Consider the following 14,203-nt stretch of genomic DNA (forward strand, 5'->3'; position numbering starts at 1 on the left):
TTTTATTTTGATGATTACATTCTTGCTATATGTGCCTGCTATGCATTCCTCTGGCCACATTGTAGTTGTGTGAGAGGGTAAGAAGAATCTGTTTAAAGTTTCAACGACCTTTTTCTTTCCCGCGTTCCACCGTTCAACTGCTCGCTCAAGCATGCAGCTCTTTTCTTTTTCACCCACGTGACTCCTCGCTACCACCACCAATACCTTTTCACAGTGTGATGCACATTTCCCTCTCGAAAGAAAAAAAACGGTGGTCTCAAACAGGTGTTCCGTTCCGACTGGCTAGCGACCACCCTCCAGCCCGCCAACTCATCTGCCTGAAAAACTTTCACTGATTTTGAACAACCTGAGCGCGCTTGAAGGTCGTCAAACGCAGAAGCTCACGTATCTCGGTTAGTGGCTGTACTGTGGTGGTGGTTTACAAGCACTGCAGCACCAACTCCCCCCCGTTGCGCTACTATTTTGGGGGTGCTGTGTGTGTGCTGTGTGTAATTTAAAGGGCCACTCCTAACGGCTTTTCCATGCACAAACACACACACACACACACGTGAGCTGCACACGAAACATATCTGCACATCGGAACTGGAATGCACCATCAGATTGGGTTCGTTCGTTCGTTTCCTGACCGTGAGTGGACAAAGGAGAAATTGAAACAGAAGCTAAAGTTAGCTGCCTAGGAAAGCGAGTGTGAGAGTTAGCGTTGTTGTTTGCCTGGAAACAGTGGGGATCTGAAGGCCGTTGACCAACCGGGCGATGATGCGTTTCGACGGCAAAGCTGCTGCTATCGATGATCACAAAAACACACGAAACCGCTGGAGGGATGATGATGATCATGCTGATCTGCTGACGCGGCCATGGAATGCTAGGCTAGCCGCCTGTCATTGCGCATGTGTCACGACACTACGATATTGCATGAAGAACACGGATATATCGCAATCTCGTACCTCCGACAGCGAAAGACATATGTATATGGGTACAACTACGTACAATAGTAGTAAAACAGTTATTGGTATGATATTTCAACATGTTTTCTACGCGAATCATTCAAACTAATCACCATCACCACGGATGATGGTCTATATCCGGGTCCAGAACTAGGTATCGGAACTGGCTACTGCCCCCTCGGGAAGGACCGCATACACAGAGTTATGTTTTGTTTCTAATTGCGATTTATTGTTCCTGGACAATGGACTATTACAGTCCTTGAGCGCTAGCTCTAATTCACCTATTTTTGTCTCTAAGGCATCAATTTTTGACAGTAAGTCATTCGAAATATTTACAAAATTTAACGTAATGTCTGAAACTCTGTGTTCGAAAATTCTTAAATTGAAGTTAGGTAGATAATAATAAGTTAGGTAGATAATAAATAATTGAAAAAAAAAAAATTGCGTTAGAGTCAACAATTGATGCTTTGGAGCCAACAGCTGGCGGCAACGACGCTAATATCTCCTTCAACTTCGCCCAAAACCAAAGTATAACGCCAAAACTGCCTACTGCCACACATACGGTCTACCGTAGGTCACTTTTGTAATCCAATAACTTTACTACAGTTTGCCGAAGCTTTCCGCAATGAGGTTGAGGATCGTAACCTGATCGTAATCATACGGTGGAACCACGTGGTCAAAACGCACTTTATCCGCGCACAATTCTACAAGCACTTTTTCTGAAGATTGGCCAGGCTAGTGTCGGTACGAACACATAACGATCGACTCGGTCGGACGTTATTCTTCTCATGCATGTCAATTATGTATGCCTTTCGCCAGCTACCTGCTGTGATTCATATATTATGTTGCCGTAGGAGATCTGCATCGAAGAGAAGCCTTACGGAGCCATCCTCCGGTTGTATTTTCCACCATGCTCAGCTGCTGGTGAGCTGTTAGCACTGATTGGTAGTCCATTAAATTTTGGAATAATGTCTATCGATTGATGAAACAACGCGTCGAGAGACATTCTCACCTACGCTACTTCTTGCTGGCATCTCGTGGAGAGTTTTCAATCTGTGACAGCAGGACCAGTTTCAGTTGCCATTGACGATTAGGTGTCAACAGGCAGAGATGTTAACAGCCGCGCATTCTCTGTATGCTAATTCCGACGCTTGCGAAACGATGCCGATTGCGTCGGTGGACGAATTAATATTGATGAGTTTTTGAGCCTGTCTAGATGGATGGTGTACCTTTGCACCGCCGTTGGCAAGATCACCTGCCGCTAGGTGATCTCTTCCTTTAGAGAAACATATATCTTGCTCACCCACACACATACACAGCGTATGTGTGGAACGGTGGACCAATGGGGACGAATCTGAATGCTTCAAACACCTGTGAAGTCGAAATCTTGCTTGCCATCTTCATCCGTGCGGTTTCGGTGCGGTCCCGGGTCGTACGCTTACGGAATATTTCCTTTGTTACACCTGGGGACTCATTTCGTTGGCTCTTTGTGTGTTTGTATGTATGTGTATGTGTGTGTGTGTGTGTGCATGGGGTAATTTCGTACGCAAGACACGCCAAGCGAAACATACACACCCCACTCACATACAATAGCATGTACGCGGATGTGCATAGCTTCAGTGTGTCGCATTCTTCTCTGGCACCTTTTCCCTTCGGGTAAGACGGCTACGGCTTTCTCTTTCTTTGCATTCCACCACACGAAAATGAACGTAAGCACAGCGGTAATGTCTGCCCAAGGGCGCTTATTTGTGCGATATTTCGGTGTGTGGATTGCGGATGGATGAGCATTCTACGCAAAGAGATACCATAGCCCTCGCAACGGTTGAATGTCCTTATGACACGGTACATACTTCCGCCCTATACTTCCTCATTTGGACGCAAACACATCTTCGAATTGACCACCGCGGGCAGTTTGTCCTTGCCGCCACCGCTACCCGTGAGTCGCATTGATGATTGAGTCTCTGAAGAAGTTGTTAGCTAAAGTCCAGGGTCTGCAGGGTGACTCCTACAAAAAAAAAACATAACAAAGCAAACTTGGTGGTGTTTGATTTTTGCTCCCAGCTGATTTGGAGCTTAGGAGATGAGTACTGTCCATCCATTCGATGCATCTTATACAGTCTCCTGGTGCACTCAGGGTCATGTATTTTGAAGGAGCGTATATGACGCGCAGGCACACTCGAGGTGCTTGAGTCAAAAACATGTTCCGCACTGACTATTGTTGTACCCAGTACCCTGTTCCCCTTGAACCTTGGATGTCTTTTTTCTATAGCTTCCGTCTTTTTTTTTGTTTTGTGTTGTTCCCCACCGCCAGCCCTGTAGCCATCTCGTGTCATGCATTGTTTTCAAATCTTTCCTGGGTGTATGTGATAAATGAAAGCGAAGTGAAGAGCAACATTAATGAACTTGTCAAAAAGCAAGGTAGGTAGGGAGCTAGTGGGGGCACTTCGCATTTCGATTGTATAAGATGCGTTTATGTCGAGAGTGAGAATTCTAGCCCTCTCTCCTCCACTCGACCAACCTTGACTCGTTGAGCTCTGCCGGCTAGGAGGTCATTATGAGTTTAACCTCTCGAGGTCTCGGCGGCGAAGAAGCGTCTTGCACCACGGCGCTACCACTACTGGACGCCGTTGATGAAAGCCTTCGCGATGCCGCGGCGCTGATAAAGCAGAACTTCAGTACCAAATGCCGTACCAGAACCGGATCATCAGGAGTAGTAATTGCTAAAGATGGCCACGATTCGAAGTCAACTGAGATCCGACTACGAAAATTTCGGAACCGACTCTGGAAGGTAGCATTATTCGGAACCGTTTGGAATCGGATGGAGTCGTCCAGAGTCATTCGAAGTTGTCTGGAGTTGTCCAGAATCATCCGGAGTCGTCCGGAGTCGGAGTAATCCGGAGTCATCCGGAGTCGTCCAAAGTAATCTGAAGGCATCCGGAGTGAGCTACCTGGAGTGGCCGGTGTAGTCCCGTGTAGTCCGGAGTAGGTCGAAGTCGGCTGAAGACAGCCAGTGCAATATTTTTGTGGTCAGGCGTTTGATCTCCGACTCCAACACCTGCTGGCTCCAGTCCACTCAAACCGCTATTCTTAGAAAGAAAGGCCTGTGTAAAAAGTATTCGCGCATACGACTCCAGACGACTCCGACTCTGAGCGGAATTAGTGGTTCCGACTTTAAAGGATTCCGAGTCAGAATCGGACTTACAATAGCCGGAGTCGGGTCGGAGTCGTGGGTGCGCTCCAAAGAGACCGGCCCACTGATCAGGACGACAACCAGAATGAGTGGGACGGGCCCGAATCAGCAAACAGCTTGTTGCTAAACGGAACCCTCCGGCAGCACTCTCCTGCTGCGAGGTGTTTGGGAGGGACGTGCAGGTTGCATAAAACAGGTTGCACTCGTTTTCACTTTCGTTGCTGCCTCTGGAAGGCGAAGGCGGTTGCGTATCGTAATCGTACGGAAGCCGCCAAAGTGTGCGCGGATAGCAGGGCTTGGCGATAGTGTGGCGACTGGCGCTATCCGACACCTTGTTTGAATCCTGAAGTAGCAGGGCTCCCACTGTAACGGTATATTGTAATAAGCTTCTCGCGAAAACGAACCCCATACTACAGTGTTGTGTGACACCTTTACGCCCGTTGCCAACTTGGGCCGTGCCCAGCAAGCAGGAAGTACTCAAAATTCGCAATATTATGGATAAGGTTAAGTTTCTTTAATACTGGCTGATGATCCAGGTTGATAAACGTAAGGCAAACTAGGCTAGAGGGAGCCAAGCTGTTATGTTTGCTTAGTGCAACGAAGACGATTCTCGACGTTTTTTTACTCTTTCTTGAAAGGCAAAAGACGCACCCCATTGATGCCTGCTAACACAGACATATTCTGTGGCCTTTGCCACGCTTCGCTCGGCCGGGGTTTTAATGCGGCAATTCGGTGGTAGTGTACCGGATTGCATAAGCTCCACGCAAGAGAGGGAGAGAGAGAGAGCGTAATAACCTGGTTGATCATCACTTAACCAGGCACTTGAAGCTCGCGCCCCATCTCGACGACGGCAGTTTAAGTTGTTTGTACTCATCGGTCGTGTCTGATAGATGAAAATTGCCCGGGACGCCGAAACGCTCAGAAGCAGTTCTTGAGGTCACACGATCTGTGACGCGTGAATGTTAAGTATACGGTCAAACACGAGCCGTAAGAGCTGTCGGTGGTTGTGAGTGAATGCACCTTGTCCGCTGCACCCGCTGTAGGGGTTTGATGGCGGTGAAACACACATCAAACAGCCTATCGACAGCAGTATCGGGTTTAGGATATCACGGCCGTAAGTGGTAATAAGAGGTGAGGCCTACTGTACACCGGGTGGGATGTCCTAAGAGTTGTAGTCGACCGTTTAAGGGGCCCTCATAGGAACAGAATACAGTGAAATCTTTCTAAAGTGAATCTTCAAGGGACCGTCAGCTTAGAGAGATATTCATGTCGAGGAAAACTAATCCTCAAACAAAACAAAACTTGCTGTGAAGTATCCAAGAACTTATGTGAAAAACATGACACCCTTTCACCAATATTTTTGTGAATAGTCACCCAAAAATGCATCTTAGAGAATTTCGGCTGCCAAATTGCATATACAGCTTGTAGGATATTCGTCTTAGGGAGACATTCATTTTGAAGAGACATAAAATGTATGGAATATGACGGGACCGTCAAAATGATCATCTTAAAGAAACATTTCATCTTGAAGAGACAACATCTTAGAGAGATTTCACTGTATTAACTATTCGAGGAATATGGATTTTCTGCATCTCTTTCTGTACACTACATACGGATGAAACTATTAGACATAAAACGGCCTCTTGTGAAGTAATTCAATCATAAAAGGGCAAGCGAGAAATCACAACTGTCATTCTGTGGAGTTGTGTTGGAGAGACTTTGCCATTTCAGTGCAATGGCAAGAAGCTACCAGTTGAATCACCTCGGCAGGGTGAATCGCCCGCACAGTGGCCCACCACGGCACACGGGATTTACGCAATTCGGACAGGCATCACCGCACACGCAAACATAAATTTTGATCTAATTACTCGAGGAAATGGCCCACACATTCGTCCATCATTATGCACCGATTAGAAAGCTACGAGGGAGGGGGGGAGCAGCTCATTATAGGTTGAGCCAAAACTGAACCAAGGAGAAATGTGTGCTGTATTGGTCGGCGTGTTCAACCTTTTCGGCGGACCCCGATAACCGTCTGTGTTACGCATTCCAGCTTGGGGCATGGTTTGTACATGTGCGGGTATGTGATCGGACGTTTGCGCTTTTACATTTCTTCGCTACACGCAACCGTCCGCCGGTGATTTCAGCCAAACAATCGAAGAGGTTTCGAAAACTCGTCATGAATCCAATAAGAATTCAGAGTGTTCACATTCAGAGTGTTGATATGCTTTCTATCTCCAAACTGTCAAACTTCATACATGAAAAAGCTGGCTAGTACAGTAAAACCCCCAATGCTGGTTTGCTCTTCTTAGACCCGCCTGTGCCGCCTTTGCGAAACACCTTCTGAAATTGGGGCCCCGAAATCGCCGAAAACAAAAAAGGCGGTTGCCATTTAGCCGATACATTTATTTGACTGTAAATCTCTAGCGTAAGGTGATCGCTCCGCTGCTCTGACCGATAATTGGACGCCGGCGCAGTCGGCGCAACTCCTGATTGGGCATAATTTGGCGGTGGTAGGTTTCGCTCATCTGCTGCGCATACATAATGGGCATGGCGAGTTGCGGCCACTGTAGTACCGCATCAGTCCAATTGTAGCTTCCGCTTCCTTTTCTGTGCGTTTCACTGTCGGTGTCAATGTTGTTGAAAAATCATATCACTGTTTGACGTCTAGCGCATACACTCGCCATCAATATATCGGTGTGTGTGTGTGTGTGTAAGAGAGAGGGTATATTTCGATTGAAGGCGCTGCTTCATCGCAGCGCTTCTGCGTCCGGCGAACCGTGGACTTTCTCTTTTAAACAGCCAATACCGTTTGGGTGGTTTCGGGTGGATTGACTTTCCTTTTCCCGCTACTGGAAGCAGAAATACCGTTGGCTTTCTTGCTCTCTTATCTTGGAAGTCCGACAGACATCACTGGGCACATGGTCCCGGTCTGCACTGGGCTTTCCTATCGGGTTGTGTTAACGGTACAAACCATTCGATGAATTCGCACGACCACAAACATCGATGGGCGTTTGACTTTCATTGGATTGGGTAAATATGCGCCCTACGAAACGAAGTTGTCAACTGATATGCTCTGCTTGTTACCTCACTCCGAACTATTAGCTTAATCTTGATCAGCTGATCTTTACTTCACGTGCCTGAGGTTTCGTTTACTACACAATGAACGACAATGTAAAACCAAGCTGTTACTCACATCAGATGACATTGCAGACCTTCTACACAATCACTCACTGTCCTCAAAAAGAGCTGCAGAAGTCTGGCGATAGACGATAGTCAAACGTCCCCAAAATTATTAGCGTACGATATTGCGTTCTGAAAGGGGAGCGTCGTGCACTAACTATCCGCCAAATGCGTCTATTTTATTTACCGCTGTGTCGTCCGCTAAAAGGGTATTGAATCCAGCTGCAGGCGCTTGCGCGCAATAATGGCAATGCGTACTAAGCTCGGTGCCTGTTTGTCGAGTGAATGCGTTAAATTTGGGGACAAACGCAAACTCAGGCACAAGCACGCACTGCGAGCGGGGCTTTCGACGCAAACCTTTGCGCTAAAGCCGGATTTAAATCCTTTCGCTTGCCAGGGCAGCCAGAGATGCAGAGATGATGCAATCAAACGCTTCGCTTCGGGATTGATTGTTTCATGAATCGAAAACAAGTTGTCCAAATTGATGGTGGCTGGGCGTCACTTATACACTTTGCTAAGTTTCAAGACCTCTGTTGCCACGATCAACAGAATTTTAACGACCTCGGTTAAAGACATTAGTAGAATGAGAGTGCTCATCAATGTTTGTAACCTCTTACAGGATAGGGCTTTTCGGGCATGATAGTGTGCGAGAACCCGTGCGATCCACACGAGCGAAGAGGACGAGTTGTCTCGTAAAAAATGATCTTAAGCGCCGAAGACCCTTCGATTTTTTGCGGGGATGTAAGTCCTGCCGCTGCAGCTAGCAGGTGTACGCAGCGGACTTTTCGCGGCCGCATTAGGCGGCATGTCTCCCTGCCTAACCGAACTCTCTCTATCTATCACTCCTTCTCTCTCTCTCTCTCTCTCTCTCTCTCTCTCTTTCTATCTTTCTCTCTCTCTCTATCTCTCTCTCTCTCTCTGTCTAAGCTCCATACCGTGGAATGTGGGGTGCTGGCTAGGCGAAAACTGGTGGCTGCGCACGTAATGAGGCAAGTAGGGCATGCGTTCGCCACCACATTTGCCACCGTTTGTTTCAACATCGTGTAGGGGAGGGGAGATGGTGACCACGAGACCACCCGACCCAGGGCAGCCCTGAGAACAAGAGCAGTGTGTGTGTGTGTGTGTGTGGAATCTGCTCCACAGGGCGGCAAACCTGACGCTCCACCGCCTGCAACCTGCACAACGATCACTCGACCTGCGCGGCAAATCGCGCACACAAACTGGAAATACTAGTTCGCGCAGACTAAGTCCGTGTGCCGTTTTTTGTGCTCGAGGTCATTTGGAATTTTGTGTTTGGCACTTAGGTTTGGCTAACGCAGTTTGGCCAGCGTTCATACTATTGGAATCTGTTGGACAAGGTTCTCAGCAAGAATTTCGTACTATTAAGATTGCGTGTCCCCAAAACTGATATCTTCTGGATTTTATCCACATGGAGCTGTGAGAATACGTTGTTGAAGACGTTGGGTACGCAACACTTCACTTCAGATAACGAACAACAATTAGAGATATGCATCTAACGGCGACACGAAGATGTCGGTGTTGCTGTGGTACCGTTTCAGATATCGTTCTCTTGTGCTTGTCTTTCGTCGCTATTGTAGAAACTTTGTACGGATCAGTACGACGACCCGAAAACAAAGAGAATCTAAGGTTTACAAAAACAACCTGGGCTCCAGGAGTGTGAACTATGGAAGAGGGGAACTCTCGTCTCCCTTAGATGGAACCTTGAACAGTTTGGGATATCTGGACTGGATTTAATAATGTATCCGTCATTCATTCCTTTTAATGTAGGTGTATGTGTGTATCAAGACATTGACGTAAACAGAAAGTGCGCCGGAGGGCTCTCGGCAACCATCTACAATATCTGTCACCTGACCTGACATACACCACCAGACCTCCCCCAATACAATCGCTCCCCTCTATCACATATTTCCGAATCAAACCTGACGTAGCAAACGGAGGATGTTCTTTTTCTCTTATATCTCGTTTTCTTACGCTTTTTCCGCCTCTCTCTCTCTCTCTCTCTCTCTTTCTCTCTCTCTTTCTCTTTCTCTCTCTCACGGTAATTCCCGTGCAACATCGTGTGTGTGTGTGTGTGTGTTGTATAGTTGCTACGTGTTCATTGATCAATCACTTCAGCCAGCCTGCTGCCTGCCCTCTCGGCTTATCGGTAATAGTTGTCGTAACGCGGCTTTGTCCCGCACCTGCAGCTGCGTGTGAGCTATCTGAAACGCGCGGCCCGAACCTCCTGCGTCGATTACTCAATCGCCGTACGCCATTGTCATTCGACTGGGTGTGTGCATTCGTGTTTTGCATTTTGGCTCCCACGTTCGTCGTTTGGAATGGAAATGACGGTCAACCGTGCTGAGGGATAGAAACGATCCTGTGTGAGGATGGCGGTATCCCAGGATGCTTGATAATCAGACATATATTTGCTTTGACATAGGCTTTGGGCGATTTGGTTTTCACTTATAACGCTGTGTATAATTGTGTTTCAATTATAACGCTAGAACGGCACCGCGAGAGCTTAGGCAGACACACTGATGTAGATTTATTCTAACAGTTTCGTTAGACGAATAGTGGTTTTCTGCCGGCCCAAGGCTAACTTTCCATGTATCACAAACAGGGCCCCTCCCAGACGATGCCACACAAGAAGACGGTACCTAATTAGATTCTCTACACCTGAACCTTCCTTCCAACTCCAACACAACACTCCGAACAACTTGGGCAGGAATGTGGACCCCGAGTCGTGTAAACGAGAGAAGAAGGAAGGAAGGAGGGAGGGAGGGGGGGGAGTGTTATTAACTAAAATGAAATGATATAAAACTATCAAACTATCTAGGAGGACGATCTCTCGGCCCTGTCCGGTTTTTTGGTTGATTTTATGATACGCTAACGGGCGACCGAGCGCTACGAGACCTTCATCCAATTCGAGCTCGGGCGGTGTTGGCTTTCGGAACTCAGAATAAGAAACCGAAATAAAATAGAAGACCTCACCCTTAATGGAGGAGTGTTGGAATTTAGAGGCCCAGTAGTAAAAGCGATAAGCTGATCTGCCTTTTTGATTTTGAGTATCATTTTATCTTCCCGTCGCACTTCTGGCCCAGCCATACATCGGCTGAGGACGGCTCGTATTCCGTGAGAGCGAGCAGGCACGGCAGAAGAAACCTGAAATTCCGCCTGTGCTCTCGTGCACTCGGTGTCTACCAAAGGCCCACGAAACGAGTACAGAGCATTGCGGAAGGGACACGGAGGAATACAGATCCGGGCTCGTTCGGGCTCGCTTAGACTAGTCCGAACGAGCCCGTACGGGAAATGTTTAAACAATAATGAAATTAAATGAAGGAAGGAAGGTTGGCTCGAAAGAATCGAAATCCGAACTCGTCTAAAACTCGACCGAACTTACCCGGAATTTGCAAATTCAAATCAGATTTCAAATTCTTTCGGTTCAGTTTAGTTCGGATCCAGTGGACTGATCCACGACTTCCACCCCAAATTACTCGTAACTAAATAAGGCGTTTAAATTATGTTGAATATGGCTATGAGGAGGGGTATCTATTGCATACTCACGACACAAGCACTCTAATGACACGTGCGTAACGTTCTTTTTTCTGTTCCCTTTGCTTTCCAGAAATGCAGCGCAACAGCGAACCTCCATCCCTGCATGCGGGGATACAGCTCCGTCCACACACAGCAACCGGCCGGCCCGATACGGGAGTATAACATCGACCCATACATACTGCTGGAGGACGAGCTGAAATATATCTTTGAGGACATTAGGCAGGTAAGTGTCTTGCAACATTGAGAGAAAAGAAGGCCCGTCTTTCTTTCCGACAAGTTATGGTGATTTTGGAAATACATCAGCGTAAGAGATGCTCGTCGGTCCCGACTTGCACATCAATCTTGAACAACCGGTTGTTTGTCGCCAATTGCAAAAAAGGACTAGAAAATAGACAGACAACACACGTAAAATCAATCAATTTTGGCTAGTGTGTATGTTAGGTTCTTAAAACACACAAACACACAGCATTCGGACGAGCATGCGATCAATTATAATGCTAAACTCGTACGACAGGCGCTCGCAATCGAGCGCCCTACAATTAATTTGTGATGGCTCGTTTTTATTGCGAGTTAATGACGACACGATTTATGGCAGCTTGGTTTGGAATTGGCGTTGGTCGAAGACGATGAAGGGGTCGATGTTTTATCAGCATAATGCATTCGGCGGCATATTTTCACGCATCGTCTTGACCGGTGTGACGAATTTGGCGTGTACGTGTGTGCCTCTTATGTGTGGTTGCTGTATGAATTAGCTTTCGGCTTCTTCTCCCGTACAGGCTATACCGCCAAGGAACAGCGTGCGCGCGCGCCTAACGGAACGTTTGTACTCCCGGCGTATACGACGGAATCGGACGATGGAGCTGATCGAATATGTATATTCGTTTTGGTTTTGGTCTCTCCTTCCATTGACCTTTTTTTTCTCGTTCGTCCTCCAATAAACCGCTCTCTAGACGCTATCACTGTTTTGAAATTTTGAGGTTTCGTATTTGTGCAATCCGAAGCCCCGATTTCGGAATGTTGTTTCGGGCCAAACTGATTACTCGTGAGGCAAGTTATCATCATCATCATCTTCATCATTATCAACCTCAATATCGGGCAGCAGCAATCGGTTGACCTGAAAAAAAAAAAGGTTGCTAAAATAGAAGACGCAGTGAAGAGGAGCAAGTGTTTGTGGCGTTGGGAAAGTTTGAATTTGTTGTGGTGTTTTAGGCTGCTCTGATATACTATTGCAATACCCTCAAAGACCAAGTCCTATCACATTATCATGGTCGCACAGCGTGAGGCATGACGACTGCTATCCAAAATGTGAAGGAACAAAAAGAGTCCCTTAAAACAAAAATCAAACATCGCCTAAAAGCGAGTGATCAGGGGACAGTATAGGGCGTGGGACAATCGGGCGGGTGTGCAAGATGGTTTGTTTGATATTCAACGACGGTTTTTTGTTGTTGTTGTTGTTGGAGCAGTAGTACAGGCGTGGTCTAGGCGGTTTCAAGGCTTTAGAAACATTTGATGCGTTCAGGATTTTGGAATTTGGAAACATTTGGTGCCCCTATGCCAAGGTCTCGGAGATCCGGCCGGCACTGAGATCATCGATTTAGGGCGTATTCGTGTCAGTGTCGCATAATTGAGCTCTAGGCCCGCTATCTTGCATGGGTGACTTCAAACATTTCGGGCGCATTTGGGAAGACCGTCAACTGCGTCACATTGCGAACGTGTTCATTCGTTTAGATGACGGATGAGTGTGTGCATCCTGCTGCTGCTGCTGCTGCTAGGCTGGGGCCAACGTTCATCTTCATGGTCACGGCAACGAACTCCATTTGCGAGAGGGCTTTGCAAGGGTCGTCCGGGGGCTTGGAGGATGTCGTCGCACCGTCATAATGGTGGGATTTTCCGCCTGCCTTGATTGGTGAAACATCCCCGCGTGCGAGAAGCAGGTTCCGAGGAAGGAAGGTCCTGCCTTGAACTAGGATCTTTGTCTGCTGTAGCGTCATGCCGTTCCGGGGAATTTCCGGGATTGCTCCCCTTGTGGTAGGAATCACAGCGCTACAATTATCGGCCAAGCATTGGGAAAATGGTAGTAATCTGCAAAGGGCAGTAGGACTGGTTTCACCCTGGTGATGCTAGAGCATGCTCTTTAAGACCCTTCGAGTGACGACTTTTAGACCTTTTGTACTTCTTGTGATTTGTACTTCTTTGTACTTCTTTGTATCCTCTGCTGAATTTGGTATGCTCATTTCTTTTCAATCTTTTTTTTTACCTTCCATTTGCAGGAAATCAGCCGCGCGACAAATCACCAGGAGCTGAACAAAATTGCCGTCTACTACTTCGACGGGCAGGGTAAAGCTTTCCGCCCGATGGTTGCAATACTGATGGCGAAGGCACTGAACTATCACATGCACAACGAAAACAGGTACGCAGCGGCGGGCTCATTAATACTTGACTAGGTGGAAACGGTCGGCGGAGAGAGCAAAGCAAAAAAAAGGGCAAGAAAATCACATACACACGATCGCGCGCGGATTGTGTTTTTTTCCCTGAGCAAAAAAAAAAAAAACCCCGCAGATAACGCGCCGGTTTTCTTCTGCTGCCGACCGTGACCCTTACAGTCTGCCGGCGCTGAGGGGAGAGCGACTTGACTTTTGTTTTGCTATTTTTCGACTCTGCAGAAATTAGAGGGCAATATACGTACTGGCGGGGGGGTACTGTATGCTTCCAAGGTGAACCGGAACGCGTGTACGAAGATGCACGCGTCGATGCAGGGATAAAGTGCAAAGTGCAATGTCGCCCGATGGCGATAGCGTGTGGAATTTATTGCAAAAGCAGCCTGCCAGCCTGGTATCGGCACATTCTTCCGCAATCATCCGCCCGGTCATTGACGTTCTGGGTCATTGATTTTTTTTTAACCGAAGAATTCCTGAACAGAGGGACATCAAGCATCCTGTTGCTTGCTGTCTGATGAAGTTACCTTGTTCGTGTCATCAGAAATATACTCGTTTTCTTGTTTTTGGGCGTTTTGTAGCTTTTTCGTATAAAATCCGGTCGTCGCCAAAAGGGTGGGCTCCAAGCAGAACGAACTCGGCAGGGAACTCGTTCCTCTACTCGTTTTGGTATGCTAGGTTGGATCATTTTTCAACCGCCCTCCTCAGCGCTCCTTTTTGTTGTGCTGGTGATAGCAAAGGGAAGGAAAAACTAGGGAACAAGGGAAACCAACCACCAATTAGATGTCCATTCCGTAGCACAAAACTCCGCGCGAAAGATGACAAAAGGTTTTATTGGTGAGATCGACGCCGCCAGTGCGCTCCGCGCGGCTTACAACCCGGACACTGCGAAAACC

The 14,203-nt window shown here is 47.4% G+C and overlaps 1 protein-coding gene across 3 annotated transcripts in view; it reads left to right on the forward strand.

The window, feature by feature from the left end:
* LOC120948424 (all trans-polyprenyl-diphosphate synthase PDSS1-like) overlaps window positions 1–14,203 on the forward strand; it is a 56,568-nt gene that overhangs the window by 20,829 nt on the left and 21,536 nt on the right. For all 3 annotated transcript variants that reach the window (XM_049605369.1, XM_040364739.2, XM_040364749.2), the window contains exons 3-4: window positions 10,943–11,095; window positions 13,143–13,282. In XM_049605369.1, the coding sequence (XP_049461326.1) occupies window positions 10,943–11,095; window positions 13,143–13,282 (293 nt within the window). The remainder of the gene's footprint in view (window positions 1–10,942; window positions 11,096–13,142; window positions 13,283–14,203) is intronic.

Source organism: Anopheles coluzzii, chromosome X (assembly GCF_943734685.1).
Source record: "Anopheles coluzzii chromosome X, AcolN3, whole genome shotgun sequence".
In the NCBI taxonomy this organism is placed as follows: domain Eukaryota; kingdom Metazoa; phylum Arthropoda; class Insecta; order Diptera; family Culicidae; genus Anopheles; species Anopheles coluzzii.